Source organism: Caenorhabditis remanei, chromosome II (assembly GCF_010183535.1).
Source record: "Caenorhabditis remanei strain PX506 chromosome II, whole genome shotgun sequence".
Taxonomy (NCBI): Eukaryota; Metazoa; Nematoda; class Chromadorea; order Rhabditida; family Rhabditidae; genus Caenorhabditis; species Caenorhabditis remanei.
The window spans coordinates 17,491,955-17,516,843 of NC_071329.1; the positions used below are offsets into that span (position 1 = coordinate 17,491,955).

The following is a 24,889-nucleotide window of genomic DNA, read 5'->3' on the forward strand; positions in this document are numbered from 1 at the left end:
CGCGCTCTCCAGTCCTCTTTTTCAGAACCGTATTCTACCTGTTTTTTGTTTTTGTAGTACGCAATTGGGTAGCCGTGAAAATCGCCGTAACGGATCAGTTACGAATCAGAAAGCTGGTCCATCCACATACGGTTGAAGACCACCTTACCTTTGCAAATTTTTTCACAGGCGTAACCTGACGATAAGGTAGTCAATCTCAAGCAGCCAGAGCTGTATCCACCAGCGATGTTGTTAGCCAACTGTTCTTTTTGATTGAGAGTTGTTTAGAGAGAAATGCTCTCAGAATGCCGTATATACAGAATATTTGAAAATTATTGTAGCTTGCTCCCCTCTTTCCCCCCACAGTGCTCTCATGAATGACCTTCTGGACAACAGACAATACACAGATGATCCACTTCTGGCTCTGTTAGTCTACATCCATCCCCAGAACGTTCCTTGAACAAAGTGTTAATGAGTCTCGTTCCTGACATATGTAGGTGACTCTCATTCATACAGATGGACCAAATCGACTACGAGAATCTGGGAAACTCGTTTGTCTACATCCATCCCCAGAACATTCCTTGAACGAAGTGTTAATAGGTTTTGAGTCTATCCATCATCCCATGTGACATGACAGTGAACAAAACGAGTGTCAGATGTACAACGTCTTGGGAAACCCCGCCCATCTGGCAGAGAATGGATTCTTAGATAAGGTGTACTCAAACAACACAGCAGATAGGTCTGTAGAAGACTCTCATTCATCCAGATTAACCAAATCAGCCGCGAGAATCTGGGAGACTCCGCCCACAGCGAGGCAGCGTCGGGGAGAATCCCATCTCCTCGTCAGATGGTCACACAACCCATATCTCATTGTGTTCTTGTGATCTGTCCAATTTTTCTAGAGTTTGAAATTCAGATTCTTGATGTCAAGGAGTTATTTGAATTCTGAAATTCCCGTAATCATTATGATCAGTTTTGATTTTTTCGACGCTTTGAGATTTCCTAAGTTCAGCTCAACTCTTCAAAATTTAAATTTCAATTTGCAGAATGTCCCATCAAGAATTGCGCTCAGTCAAGCCAGAGCCAGCGACTCCGGCTGTCTGGGAACGGCCTCTCCGTCTCCCTCTCCCTCCGTTGCCTTGTGAAGACCCAACACGACAAATGACTATTGAGGAGTATTTAATAATTGCCAAAGACCCGGCAAAGGTAGAACAATCATGGAAAAAGATCCCGGACAACGGACGCGAAAAAGTGGATCTCATGTGTGTGATATTGTACGAGATTTCAAAATCGTCAGGTAACTTGGCCAGCAAAAATCAACACACTGTGAAACGGGTGTATATTGAAGTGGCTGTTCAAGTCTACAAAAGAACAGGACGATTGTTGAGTGGTGAGCAGGTTTCTAAATTCACAAGTTCAAAAAGTTATTTTTTAGATCAAGCCATCATGAGTTGCTTCCGAAACGCAAAAGCGAAACTTCGCCAACGTCTCAAAAGGCTCATTCAGGATAAAAGATTAACAGCGGAGAAGGTCGAAAACGAACTGTTGAACTGGCCTTTATATGGATCCATTTGTTTCTATCGTGCTTACACACATCGATTCGAACAAACATTGAGGCACAGAAACACTAAGACAAACGATGGAGAGCACATTGTCTTCGATGTGAGTGATGATGAAGAAGATGATGTCAGTCTGCCGGTTCAACAAAAAGATAATGATAGCGACGACGGTATCATGATTGACACTACGCCAGTGTACGTTTTCTAATGAACTGAGATGAATCAATATTTTCAATTCTTACAGTATGTCTGTCAATCTCGGGCGAGTCAAAAGAGAACCATTTTCCCGGCGACGATCTGCTCCGTATTCTGTAGAGCCAAAGCACGAACGAGTCTACGAATACAAACCGAAGGGATACCTTCACCAACCAGCTAGTCCACAGATGCCTAAAATGTCTTCAGTACCTCAAATGGCAACAATGAGATACGGAGGTCGCGACCAGTTGCACCAGACTCCAAATAGTTTCAGACGTGATTCAATGTCATCTTCGGTAAGCAATCAGACAGCTGAACTAGTTCCTCTTTAGACAGCTAAAATTACAATATACAATTTTCAGATTTCTCAGGATTCCGAAATGAAAACTCTCCAAGACGATCTTAAATTTTTCAATAGCCACTCTATCCGAGTGGCTAAAAAGAATCCAGGACGAATTGAAAAGATGCGTGAAGTTCTTTCCGCTACAATGCTTTCTTTTGAATGGAGCAATACTGATAACTTGGGTGATTTCTTCACGCAGTTGGGGGAAAATATCAAGAAAAATAAACAAGGTCTTCACTAAATTCTTCAGATTTGCTGCAATGTTTCTGCTTTTTTAATATTAATTTCCATGAAAATCCTTCCAAAATAAAGTATTTTTTTGGTTCTTGTGCCTACTTATTTAAATGAATATTTTAATAATTGATGGCGCGAAAAACACTTGGTATCGTCTCTTTCATCGGCTCTCCTTCCTGCCAAAGTCAGTATCGCCGCTCTCGTCGTCTACCTTCCATCGCCTCAGTTGCTTCTACAGAACACTAATTCCTTTTCTAATTACTATACTCTCTTGTGTTTCAATATCGAAATTTCCGAGATAAGATTGTTCAATGTATGGCCACTTATTGTGTTCTTTCGTTACATCGTTATCCACAAAATTGCCGCATACTTTCATGACAGCCCGCCAAGCATTTCAATAACCTCCCCATGACGCCCCAAGAGAGAGAAATGAATAACTCCGTCCACTTTCATTGCGGACCCTACGCATACACTTTCTTTGGGAAGATATAATTTTTCTTTGAGAGAGTGGCTAGTCTCCGTCCGCTCACTTTGATTCTTTCTCAATAGATTCCCCTTTATTGATTAAAATAAGGAATGGATAATTAATTTTTATTTTTAATTTTTATTTGATTACAGTAAAAGTAAGATATGTTTTGAATCATAAATACTTAGATGGATAGATGGGAAGATGAAATAAAGAAAAGACATGAGAACAATAAAATTCCTGGGCCACGTGGATGCGAGTCACAAGATACAAACAAAATGAGAGGATATCAATCAAAGTAACTTAGCTAAGAGAACTTAATGACACTCTCTGGTTAACATTCCCTGATCCTGGCAGTATAATGTATTTTATTTTTTTGTTAAATAATTAGTTATGCTCGATTGGTACTGGACTTCCGGATAGCAACACTTCTATTTTGAGATAATTCATTTTTGCGCTTGTCCAGTAGACAAATAGATCAGCTGTTTCTGTCATTTGGAGAACGACACAATTTGAGAATGCATCGTTTCTGAATATAAAAAACATGGATTTTTCAAAACAAAAACTGTCTTACCTTGTATTCACAAATAGTTTCACTCGTTCTTCATGAGCTTCCTTGACTTTCTCAACTAATTCCGTTAACCTTACACTGCACCAATAATTGAATACATAGCAAACTCCGACGTTTTTTTTTGTACTCAGCATATGTTGAACTAATCGCAGAACTGACGCTGTGTTGTCAAAATAACAAGTAAACTGGACATTCCGATGACGGATTAAAGGAAAGCCGGAAGGTAGTCCAGTGAATAGAAGCTGCTGAGCAGTTTCAACTATTGGATGATCCAGTTCCTCTCCACTCAAAGAGAGTGTTTCCAATGGGAAGTTTTTGTAGTCCAGTACACTTTCTAGCTTAGCTTGATAACGAACAAACGACCAAGATTGAATGTTTAAATGTTGAACACGCAGCAAAGAACCCATCGGAAAATGTTGATCATCAAGTGAACCTCCCATATGACCAATAAATATCTGCGATCTTCCTCCGAATAACTTGTCAATGAGATACTTTTGAGCATTCTTAAACGGCTGTTTGTAGATTAGTCGTTCCGTTCGTGTTGTACCATTTGTTAGAGAAGGGATATAGTCTTTTACATACTTTGCAAACAGACTATTTGGAGTAATAGAGAGTTGGAGATAGTGGGTAAACGGTGGATCGAGATGGTTCGATTGAAGATCGCGGCGAAAAATAATATCGTTTTGAAGCTTCAGATTTTTCACGGCAAAGTTCAAACGTTCAGCAGATCCTGGCAATTTCTTCTTCAGTTTTTTAATTCTCTTCTGGAACTTCTTCTTCCGCTTTTGGAGATAACCATCATCCATTCGGAGGTAACCAGACGGGAATCCGTATTTATCGACATCATTTCTCATTCCACCATTATTGTTATACCACTGAATGTCTCCAGGGATTTCATAATTTTTATCGTGGTACTGACGGATAATGCCAACTTGGTAAATACTATCGTGAAGAAAGATACGGCCTTGGCAGCAGAAATCGAATGAACGAACTTTCAGAGGTATCGATTTTTCGAGTCGCTGAAGTTCTGGACAATGTTGAGAGAGCAGGATTCTGGAATAAGTATTTGTGAATTAGTAACATAAAATAATGGATGCAACTCACCTCGTATTGGAATTCATGTACTTAATGACGCATTGCCAGTTGGGATAGGCCAAAGGTCTTTTCGACGACATCCCCGTAGAAATGAATGATAGAAGACTCAGATGACCAATACTGTTAGTAAATGGGGATGGGTAGTGTGACCAACTGACGAGGAGGGAGAGAGGACAATGAATAACGTCTGACGGGAATCTTCCCGACGCTGCCTCATTGTGGGCGGAGTTTCCCAGGTACTCGCGGTTGATTTGGTCCATCTGTCATATACAATCCGCTGATCAAATCTCTGTAGTCCCTCATTCATTCTCTTCTCACTTCTTGTGTATGCCCTTACTGGTGGTGTGCCATTTAACCAACCTTTTCCATCCCTTTTCTTTATTTATCTGCCTTTCTTCATTATTATCAATTCGCCGGTGGCTGACCACTCTTCAAAACTGTCAAATGCCCGGCCGAGGCCACTGATTAACCAAATTATGAACTTCCGTCTTGTCATCTGCCGCATTACCTTTTGTTGTCTTTACAACATGTGGCTCTACAATGCATCCCCCAGAACATTCCCAGAAGTGTTAATGAGGCGCTCTTGGTTTATTTGTTATGAGCAGATTTATCATGTCAAAAAACAAGAAGAGTGGCAGGTGAACGACGTCATGGGAGAGCCTGTCCATTTAGCCTGGAATGAATTCTTGGATAAGGTGTACACAAACAACAAAATATCTGGGTCTGTAGACGACACTCACTCATTCACTGGACTTCATTCACTCTACCCAACTCTCATTGTTTTCTTGTCCGATTCTTCTACATTTTGATATTTTCAAACTCTGATTCTTGATGCTTCAAGATTATTGAAGCTCAGCTCAAATCCTTCAAAATGCACATTACAATTTGCAGAATGTCCCATCAAGAACTGCGCTCAGTCAAACAAGAAGCTGTTACTCCAGCGTGGGAATAGCCACTTCGTATTCCACTTCCTGATTTGCCTCCTGTAGATGCAACACGACAAATGACAGTAGAGGAGTATTCCAAAATTGCTAAAAACCCATGTATTAGGTTGTCCCATAAGTTTTCGAACATTATTGAAATCAAAATTATTCGAAGCCAGAATATTACAAAAATCAAACATAGTGACCACCTTTATCCACGACTGTTTGCCATTTAGTAGGTAGAGATTCAATACCTTTCCGCCAAAACTCAGGCTGCTTCGAGTCAAAATACTTCTTCACCCATTTTTCGACCTCTGACTTTGTTTTGAAGTCCTAGCCTACAAGGGATCGATGCATGTAGCTGAACAGATGGTAATCCGAAGGAGCGAGGTCAGGGCTGTACGGAGGATGAGTAAGGACTGTCCAGTGCAATGTCGCCAGGAGAGACTTGATCGTCTTTGCGGTGTGTGGTTTTGCGTTGTCATGGAGGTAGTGGACTCTGTGACCGTGTAGAGGGGAGGTTTTCAGTTTGGACTTCACCTTTTGTAATTGAGAAGAATAGTAGTCGGCGGTGATATTTTTTCCCTCGGGAAGCAGTTCCCAATAAAGCAGTCCATGAACAGACCACCAGACGGAGAGCAATATTTTCTTAAGGTTAAACTCCTGTTTGATGACATCCTCTGGCTGTTTATCAGCATCAACCCACTGGGCTCTCCTGTGGTGGTTTTCGTATAAGACCCACTTCTCGTCCGACGTAACCAAATGATCCAGCCAGTTGAAATTAGGATGGAGGGTTAGAAGTTTCAGTGACATGTCTACTTGGCGCTCAAGGTCAAAGTTAGACAATTTGTGTGGTATCCATCTTCCCTTTTTTTTAACTTGCCAAGAGCTCTCAGTCCTCTTTCTACCGCAGAGTGAGTAGAGCCCATTATTGTTGCCAGTTCACGAATGGATTGAAATTGGTCACTTTCCACTACCTCCCGTAGCTTGTCAATGTCCAACTCCACTGGTCTTCCAGAACGTGCTTCTTCGGCCAAAGAAAAATCATTATTTTTGAAACAATGAACCCAATGGCTAATTGTTTGCCGTTGGGGGCATTATCCTTTTAAACTTCAACCATACGTTCTTCAATCTCAGTGATTTTGGAGTTAGATAGAAACAAAAATAAAATGACATGACGAATATGAAGTCAGTCGGGGACAAAGATTGGTGCCGCGTTCATTGAGAGAAGGCAGCCAGAAGAAATGAATGATATTGTCAATACACCCGACGTCTTATATAATGGAAAACATGCACTATTTGGTTTGATTCTTGCTCTCTGTCCTAAAGCAGAATAACAAAACTATGTTCGAAAACTTTTGGGACAACCTAATAAAGTGGAGCAATCTTGGATAAAAATCAAGGATAACAAACTCCAAAAAATGAAACTCATGTGTGTGATATTGGACGAGATTTCAAGCACAACCATATTCGTAACGACCCCGGACACTTACCCTGGATGGAAGAGTTCTTAAGTCCAACCGGACAAATTTCTGCTCAGTTCCTTGCTTATTTGAACAAATTTTACTGCTGAAAATGACAAAAAATGAAAAAAGGCTCAAAATGCGTCTCAAGTGCGCCAGATCGGCTAAGAATGCTCAAAAATGCTGAAAACTGTTATTTTATGCAAAAAATACAGTCTTTAGATCTGAGAAGTTGACAATAAGGAGTGGATAGAGTTTAATAAGTTAGACTCCGTCCACTTTGAGAGCGCTATCCGAACTCTCTGAAAATTGCCTAAAAATCCATTTTTCAGCTAAAAACGTGAGAAATACTGATTTTAACAAAACTACACCCAATTTTTTAACAAAAAACGTTCAAAAATTTGGTTTCCACGAGAAAGTGGGGTGCCTTTGGCGCGATTCCAGTAGAAAATTTGAAACTTGATATTTACCGCTTTTTTCTGGAGAAAACCACACGATTTCCAGATTTGGTTTGTTCTGACGTGCCTTCAGCGCATTTTCGAACTCAGAACTTTTTATATCGAAAATCTGGCGTTCAGTCCTTTTTTATTAGCTGAACACAGTTCTTACAACTGCGCTCCACCGAAATGCCCTTGAAGATAGAGCGCAATTGCAAGAAGCGTGCCGTGCTAATAAGCTTTGAAACATTTTTCTAGATGAGTATGAATTTGTGTATTTTCAGATTCAGAACTCTTTGCTTCCTCATCAATCTGATTCTCAAATTGAACCAATAATCTCGACCCACCCGTCAACATCTCTCAAGCTCGCGCCAACTTCAACTTCTGTCAAAAATCTTCTTCTCAACCAACTGGAACAGACATCAAGTGACATGGTTACTATTCCCTAAAAAGGCGCTCACTCAATTGCTTCAAGATAATTCAAAGACTCCATGAACTTGCACTTGTTCATGCGGTCGCTATCCTCAAGGATCATATATCGTCGATGAAGTCAAGAAAGAATCTGAGATTCGGGAAAAACGAAATATCAAAGATTAAAATAATGCTGTAAAAGATTTCATTTACTAATTATTTTCGGTAATATTTTGGTGTTATTATCAGTTTTTACATGAATTCAGCGTTTCGTTTTCTTTTTCTATATGACGTCTTTTTAAAACCAATATAGGTTAATTGGCATGTCATGGGAATACATTTAATTAGTTGTCTCCTGTACGTGTCTTCTCATTTATGACGCTTGAGAAAGTGGGCGTTATTCAGTGGAAACAAAACAATCAATAACAATTGTGAGAATGTTTTCCTCATTCATTTGCACAATACATACTGTTTTTCTTTTTCTAATTTTTTGTTAATATTTCTACTACTCCAGAACAAGTTGAACGTAATTTTTCATAATTTCAGATGTCGAAGAATCAAAGCAAAGGAAGACGCGGATATTCGTTTGAGAGAGTGCGTGTGGTATACAGCCCAAAATACACGGCTGGAAGAGCTTCTCTTCAATCAAAGATAAAACAATTATACGTAAGTTAGAGTTTTTTCTGAAAAGTCACAAAATGATCAATTTCAGGGAAAACTGATTAAAAACTTTCTCTGTGACAAAAAGAACTCAATTATAGATGAAATCAACAAGGCCATTATCGACTGGAATGCTGAGTTCTCCCCGAGGAACGAGATCGATTTGCATGGAATGACGAGGGAAGCAGCACTGGATTATGTGGAAAAGAAGGTGGAGGAGCGAGGTCATATAGATGGTAAGTTTCTGAATACCAATGAAATTCCAATAAAATTATCTCATTTTTCTTTTCTAGATCTCACTATAATTACCGGACAAGGTCATCACTCCAAGGACAATCAACCCGTGATAAAGCAGGGATTGTTGAAGAAATTCAGATCGCGAGTTCAAGTGAACACGGAGAATCCTGGAAAATTAGTGTTGGTGAAACGCCAAAAATTAAGTTGATTGTCTATTTAGGTCCATATCTTCCAAGTATCCAATCTCCCGATCTCACCCCCATCTGTCATTCCTGTTGCACATCTCTCCCTGTGTCATTTGTTCTTTTGTAATTAATTAATAGAATACTAATAAAACTGTGTACATAGCATTTGACTTCGAATTTGTGTTACGGGCAAGATGTGCAATCCCAACTATAAAAAAGCGGTATTCGACTATCAGCACGACAAAAAAATGATGATGGCTGACACTGAGGGTGTCAATGCGGTTGTTGGACGCAAAAGATTAGCGAACAAGGTGAGAATTTTTAGCACGACACGCATCTTGCAATCGCGCTCTACCGAAAGCAAAGAAAATTGTGTGCGAAATTGAGAGAAAAAAAGACATATCTCAAGGACATTTCGGTGGAGCGCAGTTGTAAAAACTGTTTCGAGCTAATAGGAACACAAAAAAAAAGTTCGGTTTTTAATTTACTGGGTATGTGCTCAATGTTTTTCTTAAATCGTTTGGTGTATTTTGCAAACTCAAAAATGTCAACTGATGTTATCTACATATGCAACTATTCTTTATTTCACCTGCATGAGTAGGACGAACTTTCTTTCGATTACTCGAATTTCAGTGAACCAGGAAAAACTTTCACCTGTTTTTTAGATAAAATTCTTTTTAGTGAGATTTATTTTCAAAATCATATTTTCTCTAATATCTAATTACATTATAGTCTTTCGAAGCCTTTATTGGGAAAAATAAGAAAAAAAAACGTTTCGACAGTTTCATTTAAGAAATTACCCCAGCATTTGTGGGAACAACTGGCTGAACAGTATTAGTCTTCTGAATCAGCTTTCTCAATTTATTAGCGACGAATCTGAATGATAAATAAGAAATGGCCAATTGGAAGTTCCTTTTGTTACAAAATAGATATGTCATTTGGATAATAAGAGGAGTCATGTAGAAAGTAAACAAGTTTGTTATCACAAACGCCTGAAAGTATAATCCCCTGAATTTCGTTTGAATAAAAAACTGACAAGATTAGAAAACGCCCAACCGGAGAATTTGGCTACAAGTCCACTGGTCACAAGTATAATTAACATAAACAGCTTTCCAATGAATATAAATTTGACTTGATACATAATGTACTTTTGCGGCTGGGATTGGGCCAGTGACGGTAGATATAACAGTTTTCGAATACTGATGGACATTGGAATATAGACAACAACTGAGATAAATGCCAAGAATTCCAAAATGAAAGAAATATAAACTTGAACATTTTCGAGCAAACTATTTTCGATTGCACCAGTGGGAAAAGCTAGCCAATTTATAAATTCAAATTTACCGTCAAAGTGGTCCTTGATTCGAATCGGTATATGTAAAATTGCAAACGAGAAATAAAGGAAGACAACCAAAACTGACCAATAAAAAGATTTCAAATTCAAAAACTTCTCGGAATCCTCATAAAAATACAATAAGAATCTCTGAACAGCCAATAAAATCAAAATGATATTGAACACCGGGGAGACAACGATTGAAATGTAGTAGCCACCAAATAGCAGAATACCATTGACGGATTTAATTTGATCGTGGAGAAATAGTCTGAAAATTACAGTAACATGTGTGATAGAAACAGTTCTTGGGCCTCACAATGTACCGCTGAATAATATGATAGAAAACATGTAGATTATCATCATCAAACAGGAAAATCGATAGAAATGACGGAGGATTGGGTAGATGGGAGTCTGAATTTACTTTATAGACATCCACCACTAACTAGGGAAGGTCCCCGAGTGACCCAGGACATGACCGATAAAATTGGAAAGCTGGAAAAACGCTGATTCTAAATATATTTTCATTTTTTGCCCTCAATGCTTGGAATTCTTTTGGGCCTTTTCACACATCAAGAAGGTAATAAGTTGTCAGCAGTCCAACCATTTATCTCATTTTTCTTGAATACCAGGACAAAAACTGTGTATATATTTGGAATCAGCGTTTTCTCAGCTTTCTAATGATACAGGTCATATCCTGGGTCTCTCGGGTGTCTTCCCCAGTAAGTCAACTTAACATACCTCCTTTTCCGTATTCCGATTTTTGTTAAAAACGACACAAAAAAACGGAAATGACCCGATTGTCAAAGTAATTGTAGAAATGAATACAAATGTTAGAAGAATCAACAAAAATATAGCAGCGCCCCATAGTCGAAATACATCATTATTGTCAAAATCCTCGTGTTGCTTTGAATAGTTGTTGTAGGACTCATAATAGTCTTGAATATGAATCCATTTTCCAGATTCTTCATCATAAAAATCGTACTTGTCCAAGTCGCTGGCATTCATTGTGGTAGACATGAGGAATAAATCAATCAAAAAATGGAATGAAAATAACACGAGAGAGTAAGACGATTCTGTAAACAGTTGAAAAATTGCTATGTTGCACAGGTGTTTTTTATTTTTACTTTTATTCCAAAAAACCAACTAAACAACTATGTGCATACGTAAGTGTGGGGGCTGCTACGAATATGTTGTTGGGTCCACTTCTATTTTTAATTTACTTGTAGTCTCGGCTGAGCTGCTTGTTTTCAAGCAAACATCTCTATAAAATGTTGAAAATTCGAAAAGTTACTGAATTTCGAAAAATTTCGAAAATCTCGAAATCACCATTTCTATCGTAACTCTGTTAGACTTGCTTCAAATGGGATAAAAACTATATTTCTAGAATCACTTTGGTAAGACGCTTTGAATGATTATAATTGTGACTGTATTCTGACAAACTTTAATTTTCTGAAATTTGGTATCACGGAGGCTCGAAATTCAAAATTTTTCAAACTATATCATGATTATATTCATTCGAAGCGTCTCAATGAGCTGACTCTAAAATCGTTGTTTTTTTATTTTTAGAATTAACGGTTAATGAAGAAAAAGTAGATTATGATGTGATGTGGCCTGGAGTAAACTCTGGGACACGACGTATGGAGAAAATGAAACACTGAATTTATGTATAAAACTGATAATAACACCAAAGTGCGACCGAGAATAACTAGTAAATGAAAACTTTTACAGCATTGTTTCAATCTTTGATATTTCGTTTTTCCGAATTTCCGATTCTTTCTTGACTTCATTAACGATACATGATCCTTTAGGATAGAGAACTTCTCGTGAAAACTTTTCTTTTTTCAGATCTTCAATATTGGTCCAGAATTATCAACTTGGAAAATCTGCTATCCATTAATTTTATTTTAATAAATCTGCTCTGTCATAATTTGGGTGGTCCAAATATTTTTGAATTTTTGAAATTTTTCTTCAAGTTTCTGAATTTTTGAAAATTCAACCTTCTTATATTTTCTTTAATATCTAATTGAGTGATAGGGTTTTAAAGTCTTTATTTGAAAAAAGTAAGAGTTTCGACAGTTTCATTCAAGCTATCACCCTTCCATCTGTGGGAATATTTGGCTGAACAGTGGTTCCATCTGTGGGAACAACTGGCTGAACATTATTAGTCATATGTAGCAGTCTTCTTAATTTATCGATGACGAATCGGATTGACAAATAAGAAATGACCAATTGGGTATTCTTTTTGTTACAAAATAGATATTTCATTTGGATAATAAGAGGTATCATGTAGATAGTGAAAACGTTCGTTATCACAAACGCCTGAAAGTATTATACAGTAACCCCCGGGAGGACATTCCGATTAAAAACTCACAGGTTCTAAGAACGGCCAACCTAATACTTTGGACGCAAAAAGTCCCATTGTGAATAACAAGAATAGTTTTCCAATGAATATAAAAATGATTTGATACATCATGAACTTTTGCGGCTGGGATTGTGCCAGTGACGGTAGATATAACAGTTTTCGAATACTGATAAACATTGGAATATAGACTAAAACGGAGAAACATGCCAAGAATTCCAAAATAAAATGAATATAATAAGCGAGAATAACTAGCAAATTCAAAAGTTCAATAGTTTCAATCGAATGGCCTATGAGCCAAAATATTAAGTGTAACATTGAAAACAAGAAATGAAGGAATACAACCAATAGTGACCAATAAATAGATTTAAAATTCAGAAACCTCTCAGAATCCTCATAAAAATACAATAAGAATCTCTGAACAGCCAATAAAATTAAAATAATATTGAAGACAGGGGAGGCAACCATTGAAATGTAGTAGGTAGTAAATGGCAAGATAGCTGCAATGGTTTCTATTTGATCGTAGAAAAATAGTCTGAAAATGACAGCTATATGTGTGATGGAATCAGTTTTTGAGCCTCACAATGTGCCGATGATTAATATGATAGAAAACATGTAGATTATCATCATGAAACAGGAGAATCGATAGAAATAACGAAGAATTGGGTAGATGGGATCCTGAATACTATTTTGGACATACACCATTAACTAGGGAAGGACATGGAGTCAGTTTTGAGTCATGGGATGTGGCCTATATCATCGGAAAACTGAGAAAACGTCAATTTCGAATATATATCCAGCTGTTGCTGTCGATGTCTCGTCCTATAACTCAACGATCACTCGGGTGTTTTCCCTAGCATGTCAACTTAACAAGCCTCCTTTTCTGTGTTTCGATTTTTGTTAAAAACGACACAAAAAAACGGAAATGACCCGATTGTCAAAGTAATTGTAGAAATGAATACAAATACTAGGAGAGCCGTCACAATTAAAGCAGCGATCACTAGTAGTTTTAATTCAATTTCGGAAAACCCTTCGAACTGCTTCAAAAAGTAATTGTAGGAATCATCGTAAAATTTATCAGATTTTTCTTGATTAAAGTCGTTGAAGTAGAAGGGCCTCATCATAATGGAATCATCATATTGTCGAAGCCAATTATTTTTGGTAAATTCTTCGTGTTGCATTGAATAGTTGTCCATGTCGCTGGAATTCATAGTGGTAGACATGAGGAATAAATCAATCGCAGAAATAAAATTGAAATAAAACGAGAGAGTTTCCGTAAACAGGTGAAACATTGCTATGTTTCACAGGTGTTTTTATTTTTACTTTTATTCCAAAAAAAAAACCAACTAATAACTATATACATACATAAGTGTGGGGACCGCTACGAATATGTAGTTTGGCATATTTCTATTTTCAATTTACTTGTAGTCTTTGTTGAGCTGCTTGTGTTCCAGCAAACATCTCTTTAAAATGTTGAAAATTCGAAAAGTTACAGAATTTCAAAATTTTTTCGAAAATCTCGAAATCACCATTTCTATCGTAACTCTATCAGACTGGCTTCAAATGTGATAAAAACTATATTTCTAGAATCAGCTTGTCAAGACGCTTCGAATAAGTATAATCATGACTATATTCTGGTAAACTTTAATTTTCTGAAATTTGGTATCACGGAGGCTCGAAATTCGAAAATTTTCAAACTATATCATGATTATATTCATTCGAAGCGTCTCAATGAGCTAATTATGAAATTGTTGTTTTTGATTTTCAGAAATAACGGTCTCCCTTATTTGTTCTTGTGTACACACAAAAAACCTAGGTAAGAAGACTCACCCTACTGTTCACGCGATATTCGGAGGTGGACCCACAGGGTCATAAAAACTTTATATAAAGCATCTGCGCTTTAAAAAACTATCGCGAAATTAGCGCAAAATTCAAAAAACTTATCCGAAAACTTTTTTGAGCGTTGAAGATTTGTATTCTTCCTTTTTTGATGACTTCGATATTTTTGTGCGGGATTTACCAAAAAAAAAGCGAGAAAATAGAAGAAAAGTAAGCTTCATTCGTAAAATTTAACTACCTATTGTTCGTCTACGTGATAAGTACTCGATTTGGCTGATCGGCGACGCAGCCTGCCAAGTAGTGTGCAAACGCGCTTCACTAGACTTTCGGTTTCGCGGGAAATTAATTTAAATTAGTTTGGACTAAATGTACCCTGTGAAAACAAAACTATTCAACTAATCTTTGGATTTGGAGAAAATACTTTTGGAAAAAACAGTTTTATTAATATTTAATTACATGGGCACATAAATGACACTGGGAGAGATGAGAAACAGGAATGACAGATGGGGGCGAGATCGGGATATTGAACACATGGAAAGTATGGACATATATATATTAGCACAGGACACTGGAATAGGGTGAGATCGGGTTATGACTAGCAACTTGACTGAAATAAGAGACAATAGAGCAAATATAGATAGTTGAATGTTCGAGCTCATTTCTCTCTCTTCTCCAACATCACCTCCCCCGGGTTGCGTGGATTGATTTGAACTCTCGACTTGAACTTCCTCATCAACCCATTTTTGATCGCAGAGCACCCATTCGCCGAGTGGTTTCCTCGGCCCGTCACGATAAATAAATCTGTTTAAAAAATTGAATTTATTTATATTAGCACGGCACGCTTCTTACTACCGCGCTCTACCGAAACCTATGAAGCAAACTTGAGAGACCCAGAGGAAAATAAACATTTTTCAATGGCATTTCGGTAGAGCGCAGTTGTGAGAAAGCTAATAACAAAAATACAAAAACTAAGCTTACCGAAGTTGTGTCCGACCTCGTTCACTCTTTGCTCCACATACTTCAGTGCTCCTTTCTCCGTCATTCCATGCAAATCGTACTCGTTCTGCAAACAATACGTGTCGTGAAACTCAATTATTTTGTTGTTGATCTCATCAACAATTTTTTTCTTCTCTTTTTTAACTTTTGTCTCCTTTCGCTTTTTCTGAAATTAAGAATCTCGTGAAAATTCTATTGGGGCTCAACTTACATGTAGTCGGTTCACTTGAGTCATGAGAGCCGTTTTCATGGCATAGAAAGTCGAGTTGTGAACAACTTCTGACCTTTCCAGCCACCACATGATTCCGATGCTCTGATGTTTTTCAAAGTTCATCTGAATATTATTTACATTAGTCTTGCTGCATAATTCAGGTTTACTGACTTAGTAAAATGAAAAAAAAGTGATATGGAGTAATACTGGATAACTGTTAGCACGGCACGCTTCTTACAACCGCGCTCTACCAAAATCGAAGGAGAAAAAGAGACATTTTAAATTTCGGTAGAGCGCAGTTGTAAGAGATGTGCCAAACTAATAAGTAATTGAAATATAAACAAAAAAATTGGGCAAATGAATGAAGAAGACAATCTTCTCATCATTCTCATCACAAATATTGATTGTGCTCACAGTGCGATCGCACTAGAACTGAGTCACGCCCACTTTCTCAAGCGTTATATGGGAAAAACTATAAATGCGCTGCAAGACAAGAGACAACCAGTTCATTCCCAGGACATGTCAAATAACCTACAGTACCGCTCAAAAGTATATTGAGTTTTGCATTTGTCAGTGGAAAATGCACAACTTTGAGGATGTTATAGTAAAACTAAGTGTTCCACAAAATAAATTTTTATGGGATCAAGCAGATCAATAGCAGAACTCCATTTTTGTAGTTGACAACTTGTTTGTACGGACACTCCCTAGAGAGTTACATCTCGACAAAGTGATTTCTCCCTCAAATCAACTCTTTTCAGTGCAAAATAGTGCTATTTTTGAGCTGTCACCTTAAAGGAGGACTGAAGTCTTTTTTTTCAGATTCTGATACTTCAGAAAATTCTGAGAAACTTTCATCATTGGAGCATATACTAAAAATCGCTCTCAAAAGCGCTCCAAATTCCCGTTTTCCCGGCTGAAAAGGAGCCTTCATGGAAGAGTTGTCCTACGCGCATTTTCCCATCGTGTAGTCTTCTCGGACAAAATCATTTCTCAATTCCTCGTTTCCTCGATTTTATCAACAAAATTACGTGTTTTTTTTCAGTTTATATCGTAAAAAAGAAGACAAACACATAGTTGTCAAGGCCCGGGCCGGTAGAAAATTTTCAAGGCCCGGCTTCAAAAAATGACCCTTTTTTTCCTAATTTTTTTTTCGAAATTTTTTCAATTTTTATCGAAAATGTCGCAGTTTCGAATTGTCGCGGAGCCGAAAATGTGACCATTTTTTTACTATTTTTCAGATTTTCTTCTAATTCTGAACCATAATCGAAAATTCGACTTTTTCGCGAAAAAATTCAAAAAATTCGAAAAAAATTGAAATTTTCGGGCCTTGACAACTATGGAAAAACACGTTATTTTGTTGAAAAAACCGAGAAATCGAGAAATAAAAGAAATTATTTTGTCCGAGAGGACGACACGGTGGAAAAAATTCGTGTGGGAAAACTCTTCCACCTAGGCTCCTTTTGAGCCGGGAAAACGGGAATTTAGAGCGATTTTTAGCATATGCTCCAATGATGAAAGTTGGTCAGAATTTCCTGAAGTATCATAATATGAAATAATAAAAAAATGAATTCAGTCCTTCTTTAAAATGACGATAACTCTCTAGGGAATGCTCGTACAAAAAAATTGTCAACTACAAAAATGGAGCTCTATTTGTGTTCTATATGATGCATTAAAATCTACTTGATGAAACAATCAATATTACCATGGCACACTCTCAAAGTTGGACATTTTCAACTGAAAAAAAACCAAAACTTAAAATACATACTTTCGAGCGGTACTGTATATTGGTTTAAAAAATTGGAAAATTAGCTTTAAGTTTAGATTCATCACTTCTTCTTCGACATTATCTTGAACCTTCATGATTCAGATTTTAATAAATTATTATTATTTAAATTCAACCCAAACCGAATAGATCCGAAAAATCGATAGACCACTGGGTTTCCTAATTCAAATCAGAGTTTCAGATCGGTCGGGTTTTTTGCGTTTGTATTTTCCTTACGAAAAATGAACGAAAACTTATACTACTGAGCCCCTGATAAAGTTGTAAATTTAGTTTTTTTTAAATCAATTTTGCAAATAACAAATGAGAGGTGAGCAATAATTTCAGTAGAACATCTAGCTTCTGACAGAGAATCAATGAAATTTGATAGAAGATGTTACAGATAAATTGAATGAATGAAAAGAGAAGAAAAGGTGAAAGGCACAGTAAAAAATGACAAAGTATCAGAATTGTTTGATTAAAAATGAACTTGATCAGACGAAATTATGGGAATGGCGCATTTTTCAAGAATTTCTCAATGTCATTATCGATTTCCTCCTTCACTCCATACTTGTATCCGTCCTGTCCTTCGAGATATTTATTGTAGTGATGAATCGACCATTTCCAGAATACTTTCTCGTTGTTTTCGACCTTTTGAGCTTCTAAAAATTCGTTTTTAATGGCATTTTGTCCGAAAAAAGTAGCTGAAAACCAACTTACTGAAATAAATGTCGAATTGATTTTTATATTTCTCGAGGAAGTCTTGAATATTCAAGTTGTATGGATACGTAAATTTTCCATGTTCAATTGGAGAATAGTGGAAGACAAAGACGGGCTGAAAATATCATGGTAACTGCTGATTTTTCAAATGATGCTCACCATGGATGTGCGGAAATAAAAATTTCGGAAATTCCGGAAACTCGGTTTTTTTCAATTTTTTTAAAGTAAAAATCAATAAATATGCTATAAAAACTGAAAATTTTGTAAATTTTGGCACCGTTAACGTTGGTTTTGCAGCAATTTCTTTTGATTCCGCACAAATTATTTATTTTATCATCATGAAAACATATGGAATTTCGGAAAATAGTTTTTTTCCGGAAACATTTTTCGTTAATTTCCAAAAATAAAATTCTGAAATTTTCCGACGGAAAACCGTTCCGAAAAAAGTCAGAAATTTTGGAATTTCCCATAGTTGTTAAGGCCCAGGCCGGCCCGAAGGCCCAAAAAATGACTTTCGAAATTTTTTCAATTTTTAATCGAAAATGTGACCATTTTTGACTATTTTTCAGAATTTCTTCTAATTCTGAATGATAGTCGAAAATTTGATTTTTTCGCGAAAAAATTTGAAAATTTGACTTTCGCGCCAATTCCCGGGCCTTGACAACTATGGAAATTTAGGAATTTCCAATTTCCTTTCCGCACATCCCAGATGCTCACCTTCACTGGTTCCGTAACAATCTGCAAATACTCATCATCGTTTTTGATGAATTTGAGATTTCTGTGATCTCTAGTTCCGGGCGCCAACTTCTCATCGATGAGCTCATCACACAACTTTAAAAGATTTGTCAATTCATAGTAACGTGCTTCTTCTCGAATTTCCTTCAATTCTTTCAGAGAATCTGGAAGATCAATGTTCCCACCGCGCATATAATTCAGAATCGATTCAAAATGTTTCGGCGATCGATCGATGAAAATGTCTCCGTTTTCATCAGTTGCTGTCTAAAAATCAAAATCGATTACTCAAGTAGCCGATACTTTACAAAAAACTAACCTTTGTTTTAGAGTCTAAAATTCTTTTCAGTCTTCCACCGAATTTTTTCAGCGTGTATTTTGTAGTGTGAAAAATGGTGCCGCCTACATTCAATTTCCTGCAAAAACAGTCATTTATTATATGCAAAATGAAATAAATCTGATAATACCTCAAATCATATGGCTCATTTGCCAATTTATATTCCAAAATTTGGTATTCCTCAACCCAGTCGTAATCGTCATTCATTTTTGCTCTTCCGGTTGTTAGCAGTGATTTTTTCGTTTGTTTTGATGTTTACCTGGAAACTGAAGCGAATTTTCATTAAAACTACACATTTTCAATTCAAACAACAAGAAAATTAGAAATTTTAAGCGGAATTAAAGCTTGGCGATAGTGGAAAAGAGCAAAACTCGAAGAAATTTATTTTGAAGCCTATTTTTCCATTTTTCAAAAAAGTAACGAATTGGTGACGAATTGATAAAAATTTTATTACTTCAGAATTTCGTTCGAAAAATCAATAAAATTAGCTAAAAATCAGGTTAAAAACATGAAAAACGGTACGAAATTTCAGCATGACGTGGCGAGCTACCGTACTCTTTGCGCGTCAAATAAAATGCAGAGTACGCAGTAACTGTGTATAATGCATTTAATTTGACGAGCAGGGATTTTAAAATTTTGAAAGGTTTTTTAAAAGCGAAATTGTTACTTTTCCGGTTGATTTTTTGTGGAAGAAGTAAAAAAAAATGAGCGCAAACAAGAAGAAAATCAGAAATTTTGAAGGGAATTACATTTTGTCTATTATTTTCTGCTGAATGATTTTATTATTTTTTACGTTCTTTCTTTAATACTTTTTGCACAAAAAATCAATCGGAAAACTAACAATTTCGCTTTAAAAAAGCGAAAAGATTTTAAATATTCCTGCTCAGCAAATTAAATGCATTGTACGCAATTCTAATTGCGTACTTTGCATTTTACTTTACGCGCAAAGAGTACGGTAGCTCTCCACGTCATGCTGAAATTTTGTGTCGTTTTTCATCGTCTTCAACCTGAATTTCCAGCTGCTTGTATGGATTTTTCAAACGAAATTCTCAAATAATAATTTTTTAAATCAATTTGTCACCAATTTATTACTTATTTCATGTGAAAATTGCCGAAATAGGCATCAAAACAAATTTCTTCCAGTTTTGCTATTTTCCGCTATTTAATTCCGCCTAAATTTTCTAATTTTCTTGTTGTTTAAACTGAAAATTTGTAGTTTCAATAAAAATTCACTTCAGTTTCCAGGTAAACATTAAAACCAACCAGAAAATCTGCTAACAACCGGAAGAGCAAAAATGGATGAGAATTATGCGTTGAGGTATTATAAGACATTATTTTTTCATATAATAAATGACTATTTTTGCAGGAAATTGAATGTTGGCGGCACAATTTTTTCGACTACAAAACGCACGCTGACAAAATGCCCTGGAAGACTGAAAATGATGGTGGAACATGAAACCGTGGTAAGTTTTTCTGTACAATATCGACTATTTGAACAATCGATGTGCCTTAAATCTAAATAAATTATTTTTTGTTTTTCAGCCAGGAACTGATGAAAACGGAAACATTTTCATCGATCGATCGCCGAAACATTTCGAATTGATTCTGAATTTTCTGCGTAATGCAAAAATTAATCTTCCAGACTCTCTGGAGGAAGTGAAGGAAATTCGAGCAGAAGCACACTTCTATGCATTGGGAGATCTTAAAAAGTTGTGTGATGAGAAGTTGGCGCCGGGAACTAGAGATCACAGAAATCTCAAATTCATCAAAAACGATTATGAGTATATGCAGATTGTTACGAAACCAGTGAAGGTAATCATAATTTCAAAAATCAGCGGTTATCTTTAAATTCATATTTTCAGCCTGTTTTCGTCTTCCACTATTCTCCAATTGAACCCGACAAGTTTACTTTTTTATACAACTTCGACATTGAAGATTTCCTCAAAGAATATAGAGATAAATTCGACATTTATTTCAGTAAGTTGGTTTTCAGTTATTCGCTGCTCTCAAATAGCCGACGGGCCGAGTTGAACTTTTTCTAAATTTGGTCTTAGGTACTTTTGACCTTGGGCCCCAAGGCTTGGGGATTCCAAATCTGCAGGGAAAATCTGCAAAATGGTCCCGTGGACCGAGTTATGAGACATCAAACTTTTTCTATGGGTCAACCGCATGCCTCGCGGTAAAAAGTTCATCCATAGGAAAAGTTTGACTGGCTCATAACTCGGTCCACGGGACCATTTTGCAGATTCTCCCTGCAGATTTGGAATCCTCAGGGACAAAAGTACCTATGGCCAGATTTATAGGAAAAATTCAAATCGGACCGTCGTCTACTTTCCTTCGTTGACGGAAGATAACGGCGTAGCGCTGACGCAAAACGGGTAGAATGTTCACTGTTAAAAAAAATCATTTTTAGAAGCTCGAAAGGCCAAAAACAACGAGAAAGTCTCTGGTGGTGGACGATGCATCATCACAATACATATTACGAAGCATGTGACCAACAGGGTGTTCCTGGATATATTGGAGTGAAGTTGGACATCGATAGGGACATTTGGAGATTCTCGGAAATGGCGGGACTCGAATAAATCCGTTTTTTTGTGTGTCTTTCGTCTTTTCCTTCTCTTTTTGTTCTTTTAATTTATCTGTGATAGCTTCTATCAAATTTCATCGATTCTCAGTCGAAATTATTGTTCATCTCTCATTTGTCAATAGATTTCAATTTTAGTTATTCTAATCTGCCATAATTTGTGTTGCCTAATGTTTCAATTCGTACAATTTTGAGTGCCAACGATGTCCTATTATGTTCTTTTACACTCACACTCGTTTTTATAATTGCAATTTTCTTTTGCATTTTGTATACAGGTATTCAGTGTCATATAACAACAAGGTTTATTCAAGCCAGTGTTCAGAAATGAGGTCTCATCAAAAATTTTTGTCCGAAAAGTTCCATTGACTCCAGTGGGCAACCGATCTCATCCAGCGAATTTTGAGCTCGCACCGGATCAACATCTCCAATTATCAGATGCTTGGATCTGAATCTGAAATCTCCAATCTCCGGTATAGAATCGAAACGAACTGTGTGCACATTCAAGTTGGCTCTATTTCCAAGCAGAAATTTATTGAGAAAGTAGTACATGGATTCCTTGATTTTCCTGTCGTACTTCATGCGCTCAATCACTTTGATTCCGTTTTTCGCGGTGATCGTGAGTTGCAAGAAGTACTCGAAATACTCTTCATCCGAGGGCGCTCTATCCTTCATTGTAAGCCGTTGGCATTCCCTGGTGATCGGCTTTTCACACTCTCCGACATCTGTGCTCATACCACCTGCTGCATTGATTTCCAGAACCCATTTTGGTGCTTCGGTTGCATCTGCATAGTGACGAATCACTCCCAGATTGTAATTGGTGTCGTTGATGGTAAACGACGTTGCCTTTATGTTGAGCTGATCAATTTTCAACGGAACCAGCTTTTCAGTGGACTCAAACCCCGGGCACACAGTAGCCAGCTGTAGTCTGAAATAGTCTAATTGTTCTAACATCTGGAATTAACTAGTAGAATCTTACCTGATGTTTGGGTCGGTGTACTTGAGAACACAGTTTAATGAGAGATATGTCAGTGGTTTGGTAACTGGCATGTTTGGGAGTTGGCAGAGAGGAATAGGAAGAACGGGACAAGGAAAAAGGATAGAATGACTATCGGTGAGATGCCTCTATGTGGAACGGCAGAAATGGGCGGAGTCGCGTAATGGCATCTCTTATGCACTAGCAGTCTTTTCTCAGCCTGTCACATCTACTATGTCATCTGTTTACCACATTGTCACATTTGCCCTCTTGGTGTATGTGACCGCCGTAACTAGACGTGGAGAACGATCTAATCTAATTGCCTTTCCTATTGTCATTTTCTATTGTTTCCCATAGCTCAGAAACAATTAATACTATCTATTCCCCTTGGTCCTCCAACCGTCCTCTCTCACTCCTTCATTTCTCTCATTCCCCCTTTCCATTAGCAATTTTTCTCAAAATGGGCACAAATAAGCTGGCTATCAAAATATCAAACGTCAAAAGTTATCTATCCTACTGTATCAGAATGCTGTTTGTGGTTATCCAAGGATTGTACATATTTCTCAGACCGTACCAGCGGCTCTTCCATTTTCCTAACCCCCTTCCCCAACTGACTTTTACCGTTTATCTCACAGGGATGCAAGGCGTAAGGTCCGCAACGAAAAGTTTGTATTTACCTTTCGAGGTAAATTTTTCACTCAGCCAAGTCCCTTTTTGGCACTATGCCAGCCGCTGTGCGACAGAGCGCGTTTACGCGACCTTCACATCCCTGTGTAATCTTTCACTTCCTTTTACAGGGTGCGGCAGAATTACCCGCACAAAAGTTTGGCGCCATAAAGCAAGGCGATTGACGCAATTCTGGCGCGCGTATTATTTAAATTTTTGTTAATTATTTCATTTTTTATCATTGTGCCAAATTTCAGATTGATCGGTTTTGTTTTAGGTAAATGGCACCGCCGAGTCCACATCGCTCTTCTATTTTGAACCTTTTCAAAGCAGGAGTCCCTCCGGTTGACATTATTAAACGGCTCGGAGTCCCAAGTAGAACCGTCTATGATTCGATTTCTCGTTTCAAAAAGCTTGGCACGTTTTTGGATAGATGTGGGAGAGGCAGAAAACCAACAGTCGTGACTCCAGATCGGATTAAAGCTGTGAAAGAGAGAATCAGAAGAAATCCACATCGGAGCATCAGAAAAATGGCGAAAGGTATGAAAATTAGTTCACGTTCGATGGGAAGGATTGTCAAAGACAAGCTGAAACTTACCTGCTACCGTGTAAGAAAAGCAGCCATTCTCTCGGAAGCTACAACCAAGAAACGACTCGAAAGATCGAAAAAGCTCCTTCAGCGCACGCGCAATGGTGAACACTTGGTTACGGTGTTCTTTGACGAGCAGCTGTTTACGGTACAGGCTGAATTCAATCCTCAAAATCATCGAGTACTAGCTGAGACATCTGAGGAAGCTTATGCAAACGGAAGGACCATTCATCAAGCTTCTCATCCCGCTAGTGTGATGGTTTTTGGAGCAGTGTGTGCTGATGGCAAGTCACCATTGCTTTTTGTCGATCAGGGAGTCAAAATCAACAAAGAAGTCTACATTTCGCAGATTTTGGAAAAGACACTTCTTCCCTGGGCCCAGAAGCACTTCAATGGACGTCGCTGGGTGTTCCAACAAGACGGCGCACCAGCACACACTGCCAAGTTGTCGCAACAGTGGTGCGAAACCCATTTGCCTGCGTTCATCCCGAAGGACGAATGGCCACCGTCCTCGCCAGACCTCAATCCTTTGGACTACTCCATCTGGGGGGTTTTACAAAACAAGGTCAACGCTAAACCCCACTCAAGTATCGAGGCGCTGAAGAAGACCCTGGTCAAGGAATGGGACGCTTTGTCTCCGGAGTACCTGCGTGCAACCATCGATGCCTACCCTAGACGTCTTCGTGCTGTCATCGAAAAGAGAGGAGATCGGATGGAACAAGATTAGCTGATAATTGTTGTTATGATCATGAATAAATTTTTTGTTGATTCCCATGGTTTTCTGACTTTTACTTTTTTAGATATAGCACTTATAGCTTGTGCGGGTAATTCTGCCGCACCCTGTACAGTGTTAAGTATGTAAATACATCTCTTACAACTTTTTTATTTGTCAAGACAGAAGACGTTAGATGACTGACGACTCCATAAGGACAGAAATGGCGAAAAACTAATAAATGGGCGGAGTCACATAATGAGGTCTCTTATACGTTGGTTGCCTCTGCTCATAGTCATTCAGCCACATTTATCGTGTCAG

The 24,889-nt window shown here is 37.6% G+C and overlaps 6 protein-coding genes across 6 annotated transcripts; 2 read left to right on the forward strand and 4 right to left on the reverse strand.

Moving 5' to 3' along the window:
- Nucleotides 1-1,026: 1,026 nt before the first annotated feature.
- On the forward strand, nucleotides 1,027-2,317 carry GCK72_007670 (uncharacterized protein; the record flags this gene model as incomplete). Its single annotated transcript, XM_003107201.2, has 4 exons — nucleotides 1,027-1,369; nucleotides 1,415-1,733; nucleotides 1,783-2,029; nucleotides 2,096-2,317. 4 exons carry the CDS (start codon nucleotides 1,027-1,029, stop codon nucleotides 2,315-2,317), a joined length of 1,131 nt encoding a protein of 376 aa, XP_003107249.2.
- An 846-nt stretch (nucleotides 2,318-3,163) lies between these two features.
- On the reverse strand, nucleotides 3,164-4,702 carry GCK72_007671 (uncharacterized protein; the record flags this gene model as incomplete). The annotated part of the gene is made up of 3 exons (XM_003107043.2): nucleotides 3,164-3,305; nucleotides 3,351-4,400; nucleotides 4,452-4,702. 3 exons carry the CDS (start codon nucleotides 4,700-4,702, stop codon nucleotides 3,164-3,166), a joined length of 1,443 nt encoding a protein of 480 aa, XP_003107091.2.
- Nucleotides 4,703-14,944: 10,242 nt separating this feature from the next.
- Nucleotides 14,945-15,586, reverse strand: GCK72_007672 (uncharacterized protein; the record flags this gene model as incomplete). Its single annotated transcript, XM_003107161.2, has 3 exons — nucleotides 14,945-15,090; nucleotides 15,268-15,451; nucleotides 15,497-15,586. 3 exons carry the CDS (start codon nucleotides 15,584-15,586, stop codon nucleotides 14,945-14,947), a joined length of 420 nt encoding a protein of 139 aa, XP_003107209.2.
- Nucleotides 15,587-17,759: 2,173 nt separating this feature from the next.
- GCK72_007673 (uncharacterized protein) lies at nucleotides 17,760-19,251 on the reverse strand (the record flags this gene model as incomplete). The annotated part of the gene is made up of 5 exons (XM_003107135.2): nucleotides 17,760-17,917; nucleotides 17,976-18,090; nucleotides 18,693-18,974; nucleotides 19,027-19,123; nucleotides 19,175-19,251. 5 exons carry the CDS (start codon nucleotides 19,249-19,251, stop codon nucleotides 17,760-17,762), a joined length of 729 nt encoding a protein of 242 aa, XP_003107183.2.
- Nucleotides 19,252-20,339: 1,088 nt separating this feature from the next.
- GCK72_007674 (uncharacterized protein) lies at nucleotides 20,340-21,626 on the forward strand (the record flags this gene model as incomplete). Its single annotated transcript, XM_053726363.1, has 5 exons — nucleotides 20,340-20,362; nucleotides 20,411-20,507; nucleotides 20,587-20,856; nucleotides 20,907-21,025; nucleotides 21,458-21,626. 5 exons carry the CDS (start codon nucleotides 20,340-20,342, stop codon nucleotides 21,624-21,626), a joined length of 678 nt encoding a protein of 225 aa, XP_053590557.1.
- A 320-nt stretch (nucleotides 21,627-21,946) lies between these two features.
- GCK72_007675 (uncharacterized protein) lies at nucleotides 21,947-22,675 on the reverse strand (the record flags this gene model as incomplete). The annotated part of the gene is made up of 2 exons (XM_003107257.2): nucleotides 21,947-22,553; nucleotides 22,605-22,675. 2 exons carry the CDS (start codon nucleotides 22,673-22,675, stop codon nucleotides 21,947-21,949), a joined length of 678 nt encoding a protein of 225 aa, XP_003107305.2.
- Nucleotides 22,676-24,889: the final 2,214 nt, after the last annotated feature.